This window comes from Procambarus clarkii, chromosome 63 (assembly GCF_040958095.1).
Source record: "Procambarus clarkii isolate CNS0578487 chromosome 63, FALCON_Pclarkii_2.0, whole genome shotgun sequence".
Classification (NCBI taxonomy): Eukaryota; Metazoa; Arthropoda; class Malacostraca; order Decapoda; family Cambaridae; genus Procambarus; species Procambarus clarkii.
The window spans coordinates 11,302,916-11,324,153 of record NC_091212.1 but is presented as its reverse complement, the minus strand read 5'-3'; the positions used below and the strand labels follow the sequence as shown (position 1 = coordinate 11,324,153).

The 21,238-nt window shown below is 38.6% G+C and overlaps 1 protein-coding gene across 1 annotated transcript in view; it reads left to right on the top strand.

Moving 5' to 3' along the window:
* Positions 1–21,238, top strand: part of slo (calcium-activated potassium channel slo) — a gene marked incomplete in the record, with an annotated part of 691,171 nt that overhangs the window by 654,124 nt on the left and 15,809 nt on the right. Inside the window, 3 exon segments of the mRNA XM_069308722.1 lie at positions 766–831; positions 17,673–17,908; positions 20,267–20,379. Of these exon segments, the coding sequence (XP_069164823.1) occupies positions 766–831; positions 17,673–17,908; positions 20,267–20,379 (415 nt within the window).

Genomic DNA, 21,238 nt, shown 5'->3' with positions numbered 1-21,238 from the left:
CATGTGATACATATTTTTATAAAGTGAAATGATAGGTATGTGATGTTTCCACATATATCACAAAGTGTCACTGGTGTATTGCTATTTGTCATCCTATTGACCAACGAATTGTAATGTATTGATCCACAGTCCCATTGACTACCTACTTTTGATGTCCCTTTTGTGCATCTTTCCTTATCTCAGCCATCCATTGAATGCAAATATTGATCCACTTTCTTTTGATGTACTGTACTGTACAATACAGTACAATTAAATTTGGAATAAACATACAAAAGGCATTGCATTATTCATTCATAATAGTAAAGTTGCAGTAAGGTTCTGTGGGGTCAAAGAACCACAAATACACAAAACCTATAAGTACTGTGTCAAATCCAGCATGATCTCTTAATTGCTTGAACGTGTATTTGATATGGCATATACAACACCAGTAACATGCTTAAGTAGGTGCAATTCCTCACTATTATAGGGGTTGAGTTATATGCAACCTTGTCATGTCCAGGTGACCTGGCTCGGGGTGATGGTATTTCTTGTGAAAGGTTAATGAAAGTATCATCAGCGAAGAAACAGAAACAGTTATTATTTCTGACACAGAAACATAGATATCAGAATAAAGGAGCTCACAGATTTGCTTTGTGAACCCACATTAACTTACACTCTCACACCATGGAGTTGAATAAAAGCACAAATGATTGTCAAGGAACTGGGTAAAGCAGCTGCTATTCAAAGATGTGAAAATCATTGAATAGAACTTGGGTTTTCTTGCAGATCGCACCACCTCAGACCTCACATGTGGTGGGCACGATTATGGACTTCCAGACCTCACCTTAACAGGTGATACATTGCCTTGTTACCCCTCACCCACTGTTCCCTCTCACTTTCTTCCATCTCTCAGATGTATATATGTACACTGATATTGTGTTGTGTCTCTTGACCTGAAAAGGTTTCATTAGCAAAATGACTTATTAAATAGATTCTCTTCTCTATTGTAAATGGTATTTTGTATAGTTCTAAATATTAAAACAATGCAAATCTGATATTTTAAAATAATTGTTAATATACTGTACTGGTGAAAATATGATCTTACCTTACTTAGTAAAAAAAACAATCATTCATTATAATGAAAAAATAAAAAAATTAGTGCATAGAATGTATTTTGCTCAAGTTAAGACTTGCTCAAATAGATCAATTGGTTCTGGGGTTTCATTGAAGCAAATTATATATTTTTGCTATATTTGTGCTACATTCTGGGAGGGTTTCTTCAGTAGCTCCACAGTCTAAGTACTGGTTTAGCTATGCCCTAGGGAGATGAACCAAGCCTCTGAAACCATCCCTTGCCCTCTACATTAAGAAAATTAGGTACCCAAAGTGATTTACAGGCTACTCATGTCACCTCTGGAGTGGCTTAATCTTTATCATCATCCTAGAGGGAACAAGGCAAACGATCATTGCTGTTATGTAAACACCTCAACAATGATGCACCTGCGTTGTCCCCTTACTTGCCTGATCACAACAAAGGTGGCACAGCACCTCTGGTGGAGCCCATCCTGTGCATCATGCTTAAGATAAGTAATGTGGGCTGTCATTGGAACATTAGTTCTGCTCGGGGCCATTTGTTATCGTTTCCTTTTTCTTTCATAATTGTGTTTTATGTCACTCACATTACCTGTGCTCATGCTATGTATTTCACTCAGGCTGTGAACCAGGGTTTTCATCCTTGTAGTCAGCTCACATTTTCCTTGCCCCACCAGTGATACCTTTTCTTGGGGGTTTGGGTTCCTTCTCTAGGAGCTCACCCATCTTCAGTCATCTCACTTCCGGGTAGGACATGGGTCTTGTTCACCAGACAGCTTTGTGCTTCTATTGCAGTTGTACCTGGCTCTCTTTCTTATGCTTGTCAGGGTTTTGCCTCACTGAAGATGGAATTGGGTGATGTTATTGTTCTTGTCAATGGCTGTTCACACTTTCCTCTGCCAGGTGTTTACTGTCAGGGTTCAAGGTTTTTTCAGCCTTCTTTTGCACTTGGCATGACTAAGTCCATGTGATGGTACTGGTGGCTGGTTATAATTGTCCATGGCTTTTTTCATTTTGCATTCTCAATTGCATTGTTCTAGCTTTCTTATCTCTTTACATACTTTGCAGTTTTGCAACTCCCACCTGTCTTCTCATGGTACACCTTAGTGACAGTGTAGTGGGAGGGTGTCTATGGGTCTTCATTAGGTTTTGTTTTCCTTCCCTCCAGTGTCCCAAGAACTCTTCAGCTGTCTACTCCTCTACATGATGTCATTCGTGACTTGTTAGATAAGAGTGTTCTTGTGGTGACCCGGTTCTTGTGGAGGGTATCCCACTTCTTTCTTGTTTCAAATCACCAACAGGCTGGGACTGTTGGATGGGATTTACCAACAGGCATCCTCCAGGATTCTTGTTGGTAAGTCCCATCCATCCTGAGTTCAGGGAATAGCTGGAGTTCAGAAAGGGGCACATTGTACCACTTTTGGGCTTGAACCACTTGGTCTAAACCTGGCTCTGACAATTTTCACCAAACTAACACATTATGGGCTTCTGTCATCTTCGTCTTTTGGAATCAAGAGTTCCAGCCTTCCCTGATGATTGATTGGTTTTTACCCACAGTCATCAGGATTGTCTGCCGGCCATGGCTTTGCTTCTTTCCCAAGTTGGCTGGCTTTGGCTTTCTGCTTAACTGGCAGAAGTTGCAGTTAGTGCTTTCTCAGGTTCTGACTTTGATGGGAGTGGTCTGGGACATAGGAGGTCTCAACATTTCCCATCAGGGCCCCAGGCACCATTTGGGCAGCTTGGAAGCTTGAATTTCACCTGCATGGTGTTCTTGCTAGGTTGTGTCTAGCTGAAGGCTCTCAACTGCTTTTTCCATTGCTGCCCTCTTACTTCAACTCTGATCAAATGGTGTGAGTGTCGTTTTACTTTCGGTGGATTCTGCATTGTAATTTTCCTCTTCAGGTTTTTCGCTCTTCATGTAAGCCAGTTCCAGTTGTCTTGGACTGTCTGCCTCTCCTTGAATCGGGGGCGGCAGGGGTGGCTGGTGTGGCGCACTGTGGTTCACGCAACCATGCTGGCACACTGAGGTGGTCCTTCCGGCTTCGTATACCTGGTTGGGTATGATTCTCCCTTGTTTTCTCGTTCTCCACAGCCTGGTACTTGAAAGCTTGTGGTCCTTGTTTCCATTCTTCGATCCTTTTGGAGGCTTTTAGTTTCATTTGTGCCAATAGAATCCCCCAACTGATGACAGCTTGTAGTCTGGCACTATATCAGATATAGTAGCTAAAGGGAGCCTCTGGGGCTCACCCAGAAATTGGCATTTCATTACATTCAACTTTGTTTTGTTTTTTTAAATAGGGGTGACATTTACATATTTATAATTTATTTTTATTTATTTATTTATTTATTTATATACAAGAAGGTACATTGGGTTTGTGAGTATACATAGCATGGTATTTACAATCTTGTAAAGCCAATAGTACGCACAGTGTTTCGGGCAGGTCCTTAATCTAACAGATAATTTTAAGTAGGTAAATTCAAGCAGAATTAATAAAATGATAATGGATACATTGCAAGAAAAAGGAAAAATGAGATGGGAGAGATTAGTAGGTATATTAAAGCACACTGGTAGCTCTGATTGATTGCATTGTCAGCTTGATTGGTAATTTAGACTAGATTAATAGGCACCATACAGCAAATTGATTGCACATATAAGAAGACAGCAATGATCACAATGGTAAAGTTGTTTGGATTAGGTACATAAAGATTGGGAGATTGGGTAACACTAGATACAGTGAAATTTTAAAACAACAAAGTAGGAAACTAAGAAGAGGAAATTAGGTACTTTTTAAGTTTTGTTTTTGAATGACACAAAAGTTGGACAGCTTTTCAATTCATTAGGGAGTGAGTTCCATAGACTAGGTCCCTTTATTTGCATAGAGTGTTTACACAGATTAAGTTTGACTCTGGGGATATCAAAGATATATTTATTTCTAGTGTTATTTCTTTTATTTATTTCTAGATTATGGGTCCTATTACATCTGTCCAGGGAGAGTTTCAGAGCAGAGTTTGCATTTAAGAACAGGGTTTTGTAAATGTAGTTGACACAAGAGATTGTGTGAAGGGAGTGTATGTTTAGCATGTTTAGGAACTTAAACAAGGGGCTGAGTGTTGTCTGAAAGCAGAATTTGTTATTATTCTGATAGCAGATTTTTGCTGGGTGATGATGGGCTTGAAGTGGTTTGCAGTGGTTGAACCCCATGCACAGATACCATAATTAAGATAGGGATAGATTAGTGTATAATATAGTGAGATGAGAGCAGAGTTAGGTACATAACATCTTATTTTGGAAAGTATACCAACTGTTTTAGAGACTTTCTTAGTTATGAAGTTGAGTCTCTTGTCTAGGAATAGGCCAAGAAACTTTCCATCATTTTTATTACTCATGTTAATGTTGTCTATCTGTAACTGAATTGCATTTGTTGATTTGCTTCCAAATAAGATGTAGTAGGTCTTTTCTATGTTAAGTGTTAGTTTGTTGGTTGACATCCATAAGTGGACTTTTTTTTAGTTCATTATTAACAACATTATTTAGTGTATGTGGGTTGGGGTTTGAGTAGATGAGGGTAGTATCATCAGCAAACAATATAGGTTTAAGAATGTTAGAGACATTAGGCAGATCATTGATGTATATAAGAAATAGGAGAGATCCCAAGATGCTGCCCTATGGCACTCCAACGGTTATTGGTAGAGTGGGAGAGGTTATATCATTGATGGCTACACATTGGTGTCTATCACTAAGATAGGATTGGATATAGTTCAGGGCATGGCCTCAGATTACATAATGATGGAATTAATGTAAGAGGTAGTTGTGATTAACAGTATCAAAGGGAGAGATAAGAGTATATAATCTAAGAGAACTATCCTGTGGTACAGAGATTTTCTGAAGAGTTTCAGTGGGAGATATAATTCATCTGCTAGTTCCTTAAAGACTTTGGATTGTATTCTGTTCACACCTGGCCTGGGGCTTTTGAATCTTTCAGTTTGTCAATGCACCTCATGATTATATCGCACTCAATGGGAATATCCCTAAATTTATTCTCTTCCCTTGCTTCAAACATTTATGTGGGGGTATTGGAATGTTGTCTGATCTCTCTAATATTTGCACTGATGTGCTAATTCGGAGTGTTGGCTGCCCTTTTATCATCACTTATATCTTGGTTGGTCTCATTATCTTTTAAGGAATCCTACCAAGTCTTTTGTTTTTATTTTCTACCATGTGGATCATTTACCGAGTCATTTGCTGCATTGTTTGTTTGCTTTCTGTGAACCTTGGAGTGGTCTATTTTGCTTAGCATCTTTTCTGAGGGTTTGTTTACTGGCGATTCGTGATCACCAGCACTAAGTGATGTGATCATGAATCCCATGCTCCGTGCCTCCCTGTAAGGTGGGAAAGGGCCAGGTTTTGGCCTCAGATCTCTGGTAGGCTATTAATGATTCACAGGCTCACATGACTTACACGATTGGAGCTATCTCAGCATGGCTAGCTACAGGAAGCCACTGAAGCCCCCTAATCCAAGAAAGAGACATTGCATTACATTCAACTTTTTTTTTTAATATTCCTCACTTCTCCAGGTGTTATCACCAGCTCCTTAGGTGCGTTCCCTGGTTGTATGTTCCAGTTCCCCAGATGTGCCACAGGTGTTCCCTGGTTTCCAAATTTTTTGCTGGGGGGGGGGGGGTTTCCCTGTACCTAGGTGGTCTCTCTGGGTCCCTGGTTGTATTAGCTGCATCCCTGCAAACACAAACCATAACTGTCCCTATTTTCTGCTTGTTACAACTTGTAATAAAGTTGTTACATCTTAGTATAATGTTTTTATAACATATTAGAAAGCTGTTGCAACTTGATATATTGGTTGTTACAACTTGTTAGGTGTTAAAACGTGTTCGAAAGTTGTAGTAATGTCGTGTGTTTGGCAGGTAATTACCTAAGTGTAGTTACAGGATGAGAGCTATGCTCGTGGTGTCCCATCTTCCCAATACTCTTTGTCATATAATGCTTTGAAATTACAAACGATTTTGGCCTCCACCACCTTCTCACCTAACTTGTTCCAACCATTTACCACTCTGTTTGTGAAAGTGAATTTTCTTATTTCTTCGGCACCTTTGTTTCCCTATCAATTTTATCGATTCCTGTTACTATTTTGTACTTAGTGATCATATTGCCTCTTTTTTCTTCAAAGTGGTTCCCTAGCTGTGTGTTATGCATCCTCATATATGCTAAGCATTTCCAGGCATGCTATATATCTCCAGATGTGTGCTAAGCATCTCCAGATGTGTGCTATGCATCTCCAGATGTGTGCTAAGCATCTCCAGATGTGTGCTATGCACCTCCAGATGTGTGCTGTGCATCTCCAGATGTGTGCTACACAGCTCCAGATATGTTAACCACCTTGCTGGGTGCATTCCTGTGCGGCCATACCAACCGCCCGCTTATGTGGTTAGAGTTGTGCTTTTTCCCCCAGTTGTGGAGGCCTGTAACTGGCTCTTATTTCTCTCCTCCTATTCCTCCTAAACCCTTATCTTGTTGTCTCTGCTCAGTTGAGTCATTTATTGTACTTTTTTTTTTCTCAATGATAAGGCTGTATACCTTGTTTCCTGGCTTTTCTTTTAAATGCTTTGGCAGTAGTTGTCTTGCCTTTGCACTTCAGCAACATTGCTTTTTATTTTTCATTGCGCCTGTATGAATGTGTAACTTTTCCTGCAGGGAAGTTGGTTTGATTATTTTGTCATCTGGGGTATCAGTGGTTGCCTCAAATGCACCTCTTTTAGGGGGATGGGGGGTTCAGCCAATGCTATGGATGTTGCTAGTCTTCCTTCTGGGACCCTATCCTGTCCATGCAGTTTTTGGTATCCTTGCTTGGTTCTGCATATTGGCCATGTCCTTCTGCGCTATATTAGCTACAGCCATTGGTTTCCCGAACCTTCGCTTGCCCTTGTCATCTGCCCTTTGCTAGTTTTGCATTGGAGGTCCTCAGGTGTGGGGTTCATTTTTCAAACATTTTCTCTCCTGCAATATGATTAGCAGTCACTGGTCTTTTCATGGTATTTGGTGAGGACCACTTCTTTGTGTGATTCCTTTGACTCTGGCTTCTAGCTTTTTAGGATCTTGTTAAGTTTTACTCAGTGCTTTTAGATTCTGTTGTTCTTTCATATAATGTGGTAGATGATTGCAGCATTACATGCTGTGTTTTTTTGGCCTTTGGGTTAGTCCAGATGGTGTTGGCCAGAGTTGGGTTCATGTCTGGGGTTTGGTTCATATGTGGATATTTCTTCTTCAGGTTTGCTTTGGCCCAATTAAGGGCTTGCTTCTTCTTCTCCTCCCTCTTTCTTGCTCCACATCCCTCCTTTTCTCTTTTGCCATACCATGTGAGGGCCCTGAGCTTGTTCTACCTTTTCGCTTATATTGAGTTGATTGCATTTTCTTTAGATTTTAGTGGTCTCCACCTGTTTTACCGATTTTTTCTTAGCCTTGCCGTACTTTCTTTTTCTATGTGGATGGGACATGCCTTCGACTCCTGTGGGGGATGTTGTTGTGGTAGGCCAGGTGTCACTTTTTAAGGTGTGTTAATTCCAGATTTTGGGGATTTCTTGTGTTGTTTGTCTGGGTGGTTTGATTGCTTTTGGCTGTATATAATTTTGCTTGTTTTTACTCTTCCCACGCTTTTGTTTGCCAAACAGAAATCCAAGGATGGTACAGTATATGCATGTGGTACCCTTTATTTGGTGGTTGGGTACCCCTTTCCTTTTCTAGAAGGCTTTGTGTCCACTCAAGGTTTTGAAGGTGTTTGACACTTTAGACCTATTTTGGCACCACAGTATGTTCGATGACCACTGGGAACTAAAATATTCACTATTAATAAAGGAGACAGGACACTACAAGCACATCTCTGCTCTTGGAACCACAAATATCCCAGATATGTAGTCCCAGATAGGTACTCAAACAACAAATGGAAAAGAACTGTGTACCTTTCCCCATCCTATCCCAAATCCTTATCCTGTTCCCTTCCAAATGCTATATAATCGTAATGGCTTCGCACTTTCTCCTGATAGTTCCCTTCCCTCTGTCTAATTTATTTATTTATTTAAATACAAGAAAATACATTGGGTTTATGAGAATACAGAGTATTGAAGTTTTACATTCTTGTAAAGCCACTAGTACTCATAGCGTTTCGATCTATCCTTTGAGATTAATCTATCTACAGTATTTGAGACCTTTAATCTATCCTTTGAGATCTTACTATGATGAATCAGTGAAGATGCAAAAGGAAGATGGTCACAATATATATAAAATAACTGCAAATCATTAACAAATTGAATAAAGACATTGTTTGATTGTCTGCTGGGACTAGGATAGTGATACTGTACACCAGTAAAAGTTTAACACTTAAAAATGAACTTATATTTGAAAGCAGTACACATGTTATTTTGAATAAACTGGAAGAGAAAATAGTGGAAGCTAATGCCATTCATAAATATAAATGAAAGAAACAAAAAAGAACAAGGGAGGGGGGGGGGCAGTTAGAGGGGCAACATTCCAACTAATTGGTGATTAAAAGTAGGGCACAGGAGCTGGCTCAATCCCCAAAATCTTTGAGTCATGATCATCCAACCAAAGTAGCTCTAAAGGTATCTTGTAGTACTGTGGCTTTGTTCTCAACTCATAATTGGCAATCCTGGGTTCAATTCCTGGATGGAACAGAAACAGTTGGGCATGTTTTCTTTCACATAATGTCTTTGTTTACCTAGCAAATAGGTACTGTATAACTGTTTTGGAATTACATCCTGGAAAGAATCAGTAGTTGGACCGAGGGAAAACCTCAATAAAAGTTTAAAGTACCAGATAGATAGATAGATATACAGTGTGTATGTATGTATGTGTATGTATGTATGTGTATGTATGTATGTGTATGTATGTGTATGTATGTGTATGTATGTGTGTGTATGTGTGTGTATGTATGTGTATGTATGTATGTGTGTATATATATATATATATATATATATATATATATATATATATATCTATATATATATATATATATATATATATATATATATATATATATATATATATATATATATATATATATATATATATATATATATAATATAATATGCATGCGCGCGCGCGCACACACACACACACACACACACACACACACACACACACACACACACACACACACACACACATGTAATACAGCTGCAGACACCAGACATTGTTGCACTCACGGAGACAAAACTTGAAGATGTAATTTTAAATGAGGTCATATTCCCAAGGGGCTACTCAATTTGGAGACGGGACAGAAAAATTAGGAAAGGCGGTGGCGTTGCTGTGCTGGTAAAAGAACACCTAAAGGTGAAGGAAATAATGACTGCCAATCCACAAGAAGTTGACATAATAGCACTAGAGATCTGCTATGAGGATGATAAACTAATGATGATAAATGCATATAGTCCACCGCCAAGCAGCACATGGTCAAAGGAGGAGCTAGATAGTAAACGTGAAGGTCTTATAACAATAATGAGAGAGATTATAGCGAGAGCGGATAACGATAGATCACGACTGTTGATAGTCGGTGACTTCAACTTGAAATCCATAGACTGGGAAGCATATGAAGCTAAAACAGAAGATTTTTGGACCTGTAAATTTGTAGACCTCATCCTGGAAACATTCTTGTATCAACATGTTAAACAAGCTACGAGGATGAGGGAAGGGGACGTTCCCTCCATGCTAGATTTGATATTTACCAGGAAGGAGGAAGAGATATTTGACATTCAGTACCTTCCTCCCTTGGGTAAAAGTGACCATGTCTTTTTGGGAATAAAGTATGCAATGCGTTATAAGCTGGAAGAAAATAAGGAGGTTGAAGCAGTTGAAAAACCAGACTTCAGGAGAGGACATTATGGTGACCTTAGAAATTTTTTTAGTGAGTATAATTGGACAGACTTGATGCTAGGCAAAGAAGTGAATGAGATGTATGGCAAGTTTTGTGAAATATATGATAAAGGCACAAAAAAATTTATACCAAAACAGAGATGCAGAACTAGGAAACAGGATTGGTTCAATAGAAATTGCGAGAGGGCTAGAGACCGAAAGACACAAAAATGGAATCAATACAGGAAGAGGCCGAACCCCCAAACATACCAGCGATACAAAGATGCGAGAAACAACTACACGGCAGTGAGGAGAGAGGCAGAAAGAAATTTTGAAAAAGGGATTGCGGACAAATGTAAAACAGAATCAGGTCTATTCTATAAATTCATAAACAACAAATTGCAGGTAAAGGATAATATTCAGAGGTTGAAAATGGGAAATAGATTCACGGAAGATGAAAAGGAAATGTGTGAAACACTAAACGAAAAGTTCCAAAGTGTGTTTGTACAAAATGAAATCTTTAGGGAACCAGATACAATAAGAATTCCAGAGAACAACATAGAACACATAGAGGTGTCTAGAGACGAAGTGGAAAAAATGCTCAAGGAGCTCGGTAAGAACAAAGCAGCTGGCCCAGATGGCGTTTCACCATGGGTTCTGAGAGAATGTGCATCTGAGCTCAGCATTCCATTTCACCTGATCTTTCAGGCATCCCTGTGTACAGGAATCGTAGCAGACGGGTGGAAACAGGCTAACATAGTTCCAATCTACAAAAGTGGCAGCAGGGAAGACCCCCTCAATTATAGACCTGTATCATTGACAAGTGTAATAGTGAAAGTATTGGAAAAACTAATCAAAACTAAATGGGTAGAACACCTAGAGAGAAATGATATAATATCAGACAGACAGTATGGTTTTCGATCTGGAAGATCCTGTGTATCGAATTTACTCAGTTTCTATGATCGAGCCACAGAGATATTACAGGAAAGAGATGGTTGGGTTGACTGCATCTATCTGGACCTAAAAAAGGCTTTCGACAGAGTTCCACATAAGAGGTTGTTCTGGAAACTGGAAAATATTGGAGGGGTGACAGGTAAGCTTCTATCATGGATGAAAAATTTTCTGACTGATAGAAAAATGAGGGCAGTAATCAGAGGCAATGTATCAGAATGGAGAAATGTCACAAGTGGAGTACCACAGGGTTCAGTTCTTGCACCAGTGATGTTTATTGTGTACATAAATGATCTACCAGTTGGTATACAGAATTATATGAACATGTTTGCTGATGATGCTAAGATAATAGGAAGGATAAGAAATTTAGATGACTGTCATGCCCTTCAAGAAGACCTGGACAAAATAAGTATATGGAGCACCACTTGGCAAATGGAATTTAATGTTAATAAATGTCATGTTATGGAATGTGGAATAGGAGAACATAGACCCCACACAACCTATATATTATGTGAGAAATCTTTAAAGAATTCTGATAAAGAAAGAGATCTAGGAGTGGTTCTAGATAGAAAACTATCACCTGAGGACCACATAAAGAATATTGTGCAAGGAGCCTATGCTATGCTTTCTAACTTCAGAATTGCATTTAAATACATGGATGGCGATATACTAAAGAAATTGTTCATGACTTTTGTTAGGCCAAAGCTAGAATATGCAGCTGTTGTGTGGTGCCCATATCTTAAGAAGCACATCAACAAACTGGAAAAGGTGCAAAGACATGCTACTAAGTGGCTCCCAGAACTGAAGGGCAAGAGCTACGAGGAGAGGTTAGAAGCATTAAATATGCCAAAACTAGAAGACAGAAGAAAAAGAGGGGATATGATCACTACATACAAAATAGTAACAGGAATTGACAAAATCGACAGGGAAGACTTCCTGAGACCTGGAACTTCAAGAACAAGAGGTCATAGATTTAAACTAGCTAAACACAGATGCCGAAGAAATATAAGAAAATTCACCTTCGCAAATAGAGTGGTAGACGGTTGGAACAAGTTAAGTGAGAAGGTGGTGGAGGCCAAGACCGTCAGTAGTTTCAAAGCGTTATATGACAAAGAGTGCTGGGAAGACGGGACACCACGAGCGTAGCTCTCATCCTGTAACTACACTTAGGTAATTACACTTAGGTAATTACACACACACACACACACACACACACACACACACACATCTCTATCTCTATCTTCAAAAGAAGATAGAGAGAAGCTGAAACTGAACCTCACCGAGGCAAAACATTTAAATGAGAGCAGGAATGAAGAAGAAATAAATTCTTTTTTCTACAAAGTGATAGGGGTAGGCAAACCAGTAAAGTGGTACATAAAGGCAAACCAACAAAATCAATAGAGAGAGGGGGAGTGAAGAATAAGGAGAGGGGGAACAAGTTCCTGAAGATTGCATACACCAACATAGATGGAGTGAGATCGAAGATACTGGAGTTAAGTGATGTAATACAGCTGCAGACACCAGACATTGTTGCACTCACGGAGACAAAACTTGAAGATGTAATTTTAAATGAGGTCATATTCCCAAGGGGCTACTCAATTTGGAGACGGGACAGAAAAATTAGGAAAGGCGGTGGCGTTGCTGTGCTGGTAAAAGAACACCTAAAGGTGAACGAAATAATGACTGCCAATCCACAAGAAGTTGACATAATAGCACTAGAGATCTGCCATGAGGATGATAAACTAATGATAATAAATGCATATAGTCCACCGCCAAGCAGCACATGGTCAAAGGAGGAGCTAGATAGTAAACGTGAAGGTCTTATAACAATAATGAGAGAGATTATAGCGAGAGCGGATAACGATAGATCACGACTGTTGATAGTCGGTGACTTCAACTTGAAATCCATAGACTGGGAAGCATATGAAGCTAAAACAGAAGATTTTTGGACCTGTAAATTTGTAGACCTCATCCTGGAAACATTCTTGTATCAACATGTTAAACAAGCTACGAGGATGAGGGAAGGGGACGTTCCCTCCATGCTAGATTTGATATTTACCAGGAAGGAGGAAGAGATATTTGACATTCAGTACCTTCCTCCCTTGGGTAAAAGTGACCATGTCTTTTTGGGAATAAAGTATGCAATGCGTTATAAGCTGGAAGAAAATAAGGAGGTTGAAGCAGTTGAAAAACCAGACTTCAGGAGAGGACATTATGGTGACCTTAGAAATTTTTTTAGTGAGTATAATTGGACAGACTTGATGCTAGGCAAGGAAGTGAATGAGATGTATGTCAAGTTTTGTGAAATATGTGATAAAGGCACAAAAAAATTTATACCAAAACAGAGATGCAGAACTTGGAAACAGGATTGGTTCAATAGAAATTGCGAGAGGGCTAGAGACCAAAAGACACAAAAATGGAATCAATACAGGAAGAGGCCAAACCCCCAAACATACCAGCGATACAAAGATACGAGAAACAACTATACGGCAGTAAGGAGAGAGGCAGAAAGAAATTTTGAAAAAGGGATAGCGGATAAATGTAAAACAGAACCGGGCCTATTCTACAAATTCATAAACAACAAATTGCAGGTAAAGGATAATATCCAGAGGTTGAAAATGGGAAACAGATTCACAGAAAATGAAAAGGAAATGTGTGAAACATTAAATGAAAAGTTCCAAAGTGTGTTTGTACAAAATGAAATCTTCAGAGAACCAGACACGATAAGAATTCCAGAGAACAACATAGAGCGGATAGAGGTGTCTAGATATGAAGTGGAAAATATGCTAAAGGAGCTCAGTAAGAACAAAGCAGCTGGCCCAGATGGAGTTTCACCATGGGTTCTGAGAGAATGTGCATCTGAGCTCAGCATTCCACTTCACCTGATCTTTCAGGCATCCCTGTGTACAGGAATCATAGCATACGCGTGGAAACATAGTTCCAATCTACAAAAGTGGCAGCAGGGAAGACCCCCTCAATTATAGACCTGTATCATTGACAAGTGTAATAGTGAAAGTATTGGAAAAACTAATCAAAACTAAATGGGTAGAACACCTGGAGAGAAATGATATAATATCAGACAGGCAGTATGGTTTTCGATCTGGAAGATCCTGTGTATCGAATTTACTCAGTTTCTATGATCGAGCCACAGAGATATTACAGGAAAGAGATGGTTGGATTGACTGCATCTATCTGGACCTAAAAAAGGCTTTCGACAGAGTTCCCCATAAGAGGTTGTTCTGGAAACTGGAAAATATTGGAGGGGTGACAGGTAAGCTTCTAACATGGATGAAAAATTTTCTGACTGATAGAAAAATGAGGGCAGTAATCAGAGGCAATGTATCGGAATGGAGAAATGTCACAAGTGGAGTACCACAGGGTTCAGTTCTTGCACCAGTGATGTTTATCGAGTACATAAATGATCTACCAGTTGGTATACAGAATTATATGAACATGTTTGCTGATGATGCTAAGATAATAGGAAGGATAAGAAATTTAGATGATTGTCATGCCCTTCAAGAAGACCTGGACAAAATAAGTATATGGAGCACCACTTGGCAAATGGAATTTAATGTTAAATAAATGTCATGTTATGGAATGTGGAATAGGAGAATATAGACCCCACACAACCTATATATTATGTGAGAAATCTTTAAAGAATTCTGATAAAGAAAGAGATCTAGGGGTGGTTCTAGATAGAAAACTATCACCTGAGGACCACATAAAGAATATTGTGCAAGGAGCCTATGCTATGCTTTCTAACTTCAGAATTGCATTTAAATACATGGATGGCGATATACTAAAGAAATTGTTCATGACTTTTGTTAGGCCAAAGCTAGAATATGCAGCTGTTGTGTGGTGCCCATATCTTAAGAAGCACATCAACAAAATGGAAAAGGTGCAAAGACATGCTACTAAGTGGCTCCCAGAACTGAAGAGCAAGAGCTACGAGGAGAGGTTAGAAGCATTAAACATGCCAAAACTAGAAGACAGAAGAAAAAGAGGTGATATGATCACTACGTACAAAATAGTAACAGGAATTGATAAAATCGACAGGGAAGATTTCCTGAGACTTGGCACTTCAAGAACAAGAGGTCATAGATTTAAACTAGCTAAACACAGATGCCGAAGAAATATAAGAAAATTCACCTTCGCAAATAGAGTGGTAGACGGTTGGAACAAGTTAAGTGAGAAGGTGGTGGAGGCCAAGACCGTCAGTAGTTTCAAAGCGTTATATGACAAAGAGTGCTGGGAAGACGGGACACCACGAGCGTAGCTCTCATCCTGTAACTACACTTAGGTAATTACACTTAGGTAATTACACACACACATACATACACATATACACAATGGGGCCTCGACTTACGATGCAAATCCGTTCCCAGAGACGGATCGTAAGTCGAAGCGATTTTTCCCATAAGAAATAAAGGGAATTGAATTAATCCGTTCCCCACCCTCCAAAATATTAACATACAAATACATTTTATACTGAATACAATGTTTTTTCTAACTACAATACAGTACATAAGTTGATCTTACCTTTATGGCGTATGGAAGATGGTGATGAGGGGGGAGAAGGAGAGTTGTTACTGTTTGGAAGGGGAGTCCCCTTCCATTATCACATCAGGCAGTGATGTTTTCTCTGGGGTAGTCTCTCTCCTACGTTTTGCCTGAATACCACTAGGACCTGGTTGTGGTTCAGTGCTTGTTTGTCTCGCTACAAATTTGTCAAAGAGACATTTGTTTTTCCCTTCGTTTCAACATTTGTCTGTAATGATGCATCACAGTGTCATTGAATAGGTTAAGGCAACGGCCTACTGCAGCTTGATTTGGGTGAGTCGTTTTAGCAAAGGTTTGCAATTCTTCCCATGCTGCACACATTTTCCTAATTGTTGAGGAAGAGACATTCTGTACTCTTGTTTCTGCTCTATGGTAATCCTTACATGGGTTTTCATATGTTGAGCCTTACCACTGACTTTCCTGGGACTCATTACGTGATATATAATAATTACTTTAATGTTCAAAATGCAGAAAATCACCACAAACGTGGAATTTCTTATAGGCGCGATTGTCAATTAGCGGGTAGCTGTAGTAAACTGAGGCAGGTCGGACCGCGTGACCGGGAACCACGCGCTCGGTCGACCCGAACGTGTACCAACAAATATCGGAAGTCGACGACTTCCGATATAGATATATATATATATATATATATATATATATATATATATATATATATATATATATATATATATATATATATATATATATATATATATATATATATATATATATACATACAGTATATATATATATATATATATATATATATTTGTATTTATATTTATATTTATATTACCTTTAATATTACAGTATATATACAATATTCAGGGGACAGGCTTCCTGTCCCTGAAAAAATTAATTATAATTATTCCTTTCTGTTCAAGCACCTTGTGTATCAAAATGGTGTTTGCTGCCACATGTAGGTTATCTTGAGATTATCTTGAGATGATTTCGGGGCTTAGCGTCCCTGCGACCCGGTCCTCGACCAGGCCTCCTTTTTGTTACACCCCCCCCAGGAAGCAGCCCATAGCAGCTGTCTAACTCCCAGGTACCTATTTACTGCTAGATAGCAGCGGCATCAGGGGGAAAGAAACTGCCCGTTTGTTTCCGCCTCCACTGGGGATTGAACCCAGAATGTCAGGGCTACGAATCTGAAGCACTGTCCACTCAGCTGTCAGGCCCCCTTAAATGTATATAATATATGTGTGTATACAGTATGTTCATATGAATGGCAATTCTTCCTGAGACAATATAATTCATAATAATTATAATTTACTGTTTCAGGGGACAGGCAGCCAGTTTATACACACAGCACATGTTAGGCTTATATCGAGGTTCCCCCAAGGTCGACTTACTGACCCTTCTCAGGATGCAACCCTACAATTAGCTGACTAACTCCTGGATACCTATTTACTTCTAGGTGAACAGAGGCATTAGGTGATAGGAAATGCACCCAAACATTTCTATCCCACCTGGGATTCAAACCTGGAATTCTCGATTGTGAGTTGAAAACAAACCCGACTGTACTACTGGAACCCATATAGCCATTAACTTTTATTTTCTCTCTGGATTCACTGAGAGTGGATTGAAACTTCCAAATTACAGCAAATTCAAAAATAAAATCAAGACTGAGTAGATTTTATGAGCAAGACTTTCTTACTGCACAAATATTTATGATTTCTTATGTTATGTAGAGACTGAAGTGCTGTACTGTATCTTGAATTACGAAGATTTTTATCTTTAATGCAAGATCATTGCTCTGGACAATTAAAAGAATTCATTATATAGTATATATTTAATATTACAAATGTTATCAGTAATTCATATGATGTATCAAACTAAGACTGTTCTGTGGCATCTGAATTGTAGTATGAATGTATTGTATATAAATAGATTGTGCAGTACATGAACAGATTGTACAGTTTGTGAACAGATTGTACAGTACATGAGCAGATTGTACAGTACATGAGCAGATTGTACAGTACATGAGCAGATTGTACAGTACATGAGCAGATTGTACAGTATATGAGCAGATTGTACAGTACATGAGCAGATTGTACAGTACATGAGCAGATAGTACAGTACATGAGCAGATTGTACAATCATTGGCCAGGAAACTTTTAAAAGTAGTATTTAGAGATATTGAGATTTGTTAAATTATTTTCACCATTATTTTATGTTTTATACTTTGTATTTTTGTTTGACTCGACAGACCCAAGTGGTGGTGGTGACACCTTGAGTCCTCTTGGGTCACCAATAGTGCTACAAAGGCGTGGCTCTGTCTATGGTGCTAATGTCCCTATGATCACAGAATTAATAAATGACAGTAATGTTCAGTTCCTTGATCAAGATGATGATGATGACCCAGACACTGAACTCTACTTGACTCAACCCTTTGCTTGTGGCACTGCCTTTGCTGTCTCTGTCCTCGACTCTCTCATGTCCACGGTGAGTATTCAGCTGATGCACTCTTTTCAAGATTTCTTCCCTTATTAAATTTCTTCTTTTAATTATTTTTGTTTTCAGATGTTTGTGTATATTTTTTGGTATGTACCTTTTTCATTGTGTTTTTATTCCACTCTCAGAACTTTGCTTATAACTGCAAAAAAAGCAAGTCTACATCATATAGAAATTGCACATACAAACTTTGTAGATTATGTATAAAAGTAGAATATAGTTGCCAGTGTTCAGACAGAAATCAAAGAGTAGAGTCTTGAGTCTTGTAAGTACAACCTTGCAAGAACAGAAAAAAAAATTACTTTCAGAAGAAGCCTTGTTTTAAAAGAATAGGATTTCTGTTAGGGTGCCTCAGTTTATTAGCTAGTCTCAGTGTATGTAGTGTATGGATATATATATGCTGTGATTTCGAATATACTGCTTGACTTTCAGTTCAGCCTTCAAATGTCTGATGACTTCAAGTATGCATTTGCATGCCCAACAAGGCATCTTGCCATCTTCCATGCTCTCCTGAAGCAAGAAATTTACTATTTAGTTTGGCAATCGGCCACCAAGATACTCTGGCACAACCTCTGCATCTGCTTTGATAATCTAGTCTGTTGTTTTTGTTAACACTTGGCCAAACAACGAAAAGATTTACCCGATTTACCAGAGGGCCACTAACCCTAGTGGCCTCGATGAGGACAGGAAACCACAAAAGATAAAGCTTTTCATTGTTTTATTTCAGTGAATATATATTGTATCCTGTCACTATGGCTTAAAAAAATGTAGATGTGTTGTTCAGGGCTTCAACAAATAATGCAGATGAAGTCACAATAACGTGGCTGAAGAAATGTTGACCAAACCATACACTAGAAGATGAACAAACAATGATGCCAAGAGAAGGCATATTTTGATGAATTTAGAGACAAAAATTACCTCTTGTAAAGATGTTGAATCTGGTGTTCCTAGAAGTGTCATGGGGACTGTGTGTAAATTGAACAAAACTACTTTTTGTGATTTTAAACAATATTTATATACAAGAAAGTATTCCATTCACCTGGGCTGTATGGGTCTCAAACCAATGTACCTTTTATGCAAGAAGGTACATTGGGCTGAGAAAGTACATACATTGGAGTTTGAGTCTAACAATCTTGCAAAGCTACTAACATTCATGGCATTTCAGGCAGGTCCATAAGCTAAACAATAAAGGTAACAATTTGAGTTACACATTAAAACTTCAAATTAATAGAATAGATTACTGTATATTGTTGAAGTTTAAAGTCTTAAATACTAATTTGGGTGAGTTGGGTAGCACAAAATGGTAAACTATGAGGATGAAATTATGTATTTTTGGTTTTACTTTGAATGAAGTATAGGTTGGACAATTTTTTAATTCATTAGGGAGTGAGGTCTATAGATTGTGTCCTTTTATTTGTGTTGAGTGTTTGTACATATTTAGTCTGACTGGGGATATCAAAGATATATTTATTTCTGGTGTGTTGCTCATGGATTCTGTTCATCAATCAAGGATGATTTCTAGATCAGGATTAGCATGTAGGAATAAGATTTTATACATTTAAAAAGCACATGAGAATGTGTGGAGTGAGTGTATGTTTAGCATGTTTAGGGATTTAAACAGAGGAGCTGTGAGTTGTCTGAAGACAGAACTTGTTGTAGTTCTGATAACAGATATTTGCTGAGTGATGATTAAAGAGATGGTTGGCTTGACTGCATTTATTTGGACAAAAAAATGTTTTTTTTTTAAAGTCCCAAAAGGTCAGATGTAACACAAAGAGCAATGATTTCAAGCTCAACAAGCCACAATGTAGGACTGAAAACTGGGGAAGCCTTTTCATCCACAGGGTTATAAACTCAAGGAACCACCTATCCGTCAAAACCATAAATTCCAAAACTCATAAATTTTAAAATCCAACTGGAAAAAATTATCAGGGCAAATGGAGGGAGCTTAGACAAGCTATCTGTCCTTATCGAGGCCACTAGAGTTTTAGTGGCCCTCATCTAAATTCAGAATGAATCAAGATCTTGCAGAAATATCCTGGGAAGAACAGCTAAATAAAGCAAACTTAAACTAGTGCTTCAAGAAACTAGGCAGTGTAGCACCTAAAGTATGTGGAAGTCACATACAACTAAGGAAAAAAAAAGGGAAAAAGATGCAAACTGGAGAGTAAAGGCATTCCCTCTAGTGTAAAAAAAATAAAACAGAGAAAATCTCAAATGTTCCACTCTAACAAAATCATACATACACACAGCCAACATATAGAAAATTATGAAGCATGTTCACATGTAAAATATCTACTCATTATTATGACATTTTATTATGATACCTTTATTTTTGTACTGTTACAGACATACTTCAATCAGAATGCTCTCACACTCATCCGCTCCTTAATCACTGGTGGAGCAACTCCGGAACTGGAACTCATCCTTGCTGAAGGTGCAGGGCTCAGAGGAGGCTACAGGTGTGTAAAATATAGTACTGTATTGTTATTGTGGTGCTAAAATGACTATAGTATCAGTATTTCACTCTAGAAATCAAATTTACATTTATTAAACAATAAGGCACCAACTGAAGTACTCAGCAACTCGGTAACTCTGTACTATGCAGTCTCAGTAACATGTTTCAGTTTACTAGTTCAGATTTGATTGTATCAAAATTTGTGAATTAGAACTCTAAGACTTAAGAAGTTTTAATATACTGTACTCTAACATGAAATTAGAGAAAATTAGGAGTAAAGGTGGACCCCTTATATAATGAGGCAATTTATTTCTGGGAAATCACAAGTTATTTAAAATGTTCTATATAAACTGAATAACATACAGTATAGGAAAAATAGGGGGTTATGTTACCATCATGGTAAGGTTGTAAATTACAGGAATAATTTATCCTGAAAATGAAATTGTGTAAAAGAATGCAGTTGGTGTGTGTGTGTGGAAGTGGTGTGTGTGTGTGTAATTACCTAAGTGTAGGGAGCCAGTTGGCCGAGTGGACAACACACTGGACTTGTGATCCTGTGGTCCCGGGTTCGATCCTGGGCGCCGGCAAGAAACAATGGGCAGAGTTTCCTTCACCCTATGCCCCTGTTACCTAGTGGTAAAATAGGTTCCTAGGTGTTAGTCAGCTGTCACAGGCTGCTTCCTAGGGGTGGAGGCCTGGTCGAGGACCGGGCCGCGGGGACACTAAAAAAAAAAACGAAATCATCTCAAGATAACCTCAAGATAGTTACAGGCTGATAGCTACACTCATGGTGTCCTGTTCCTAAGTAGTTACAGGATGATAGCTACACTCATGGTGTCCTGTTCCTAAGTGTAGTTACAGGA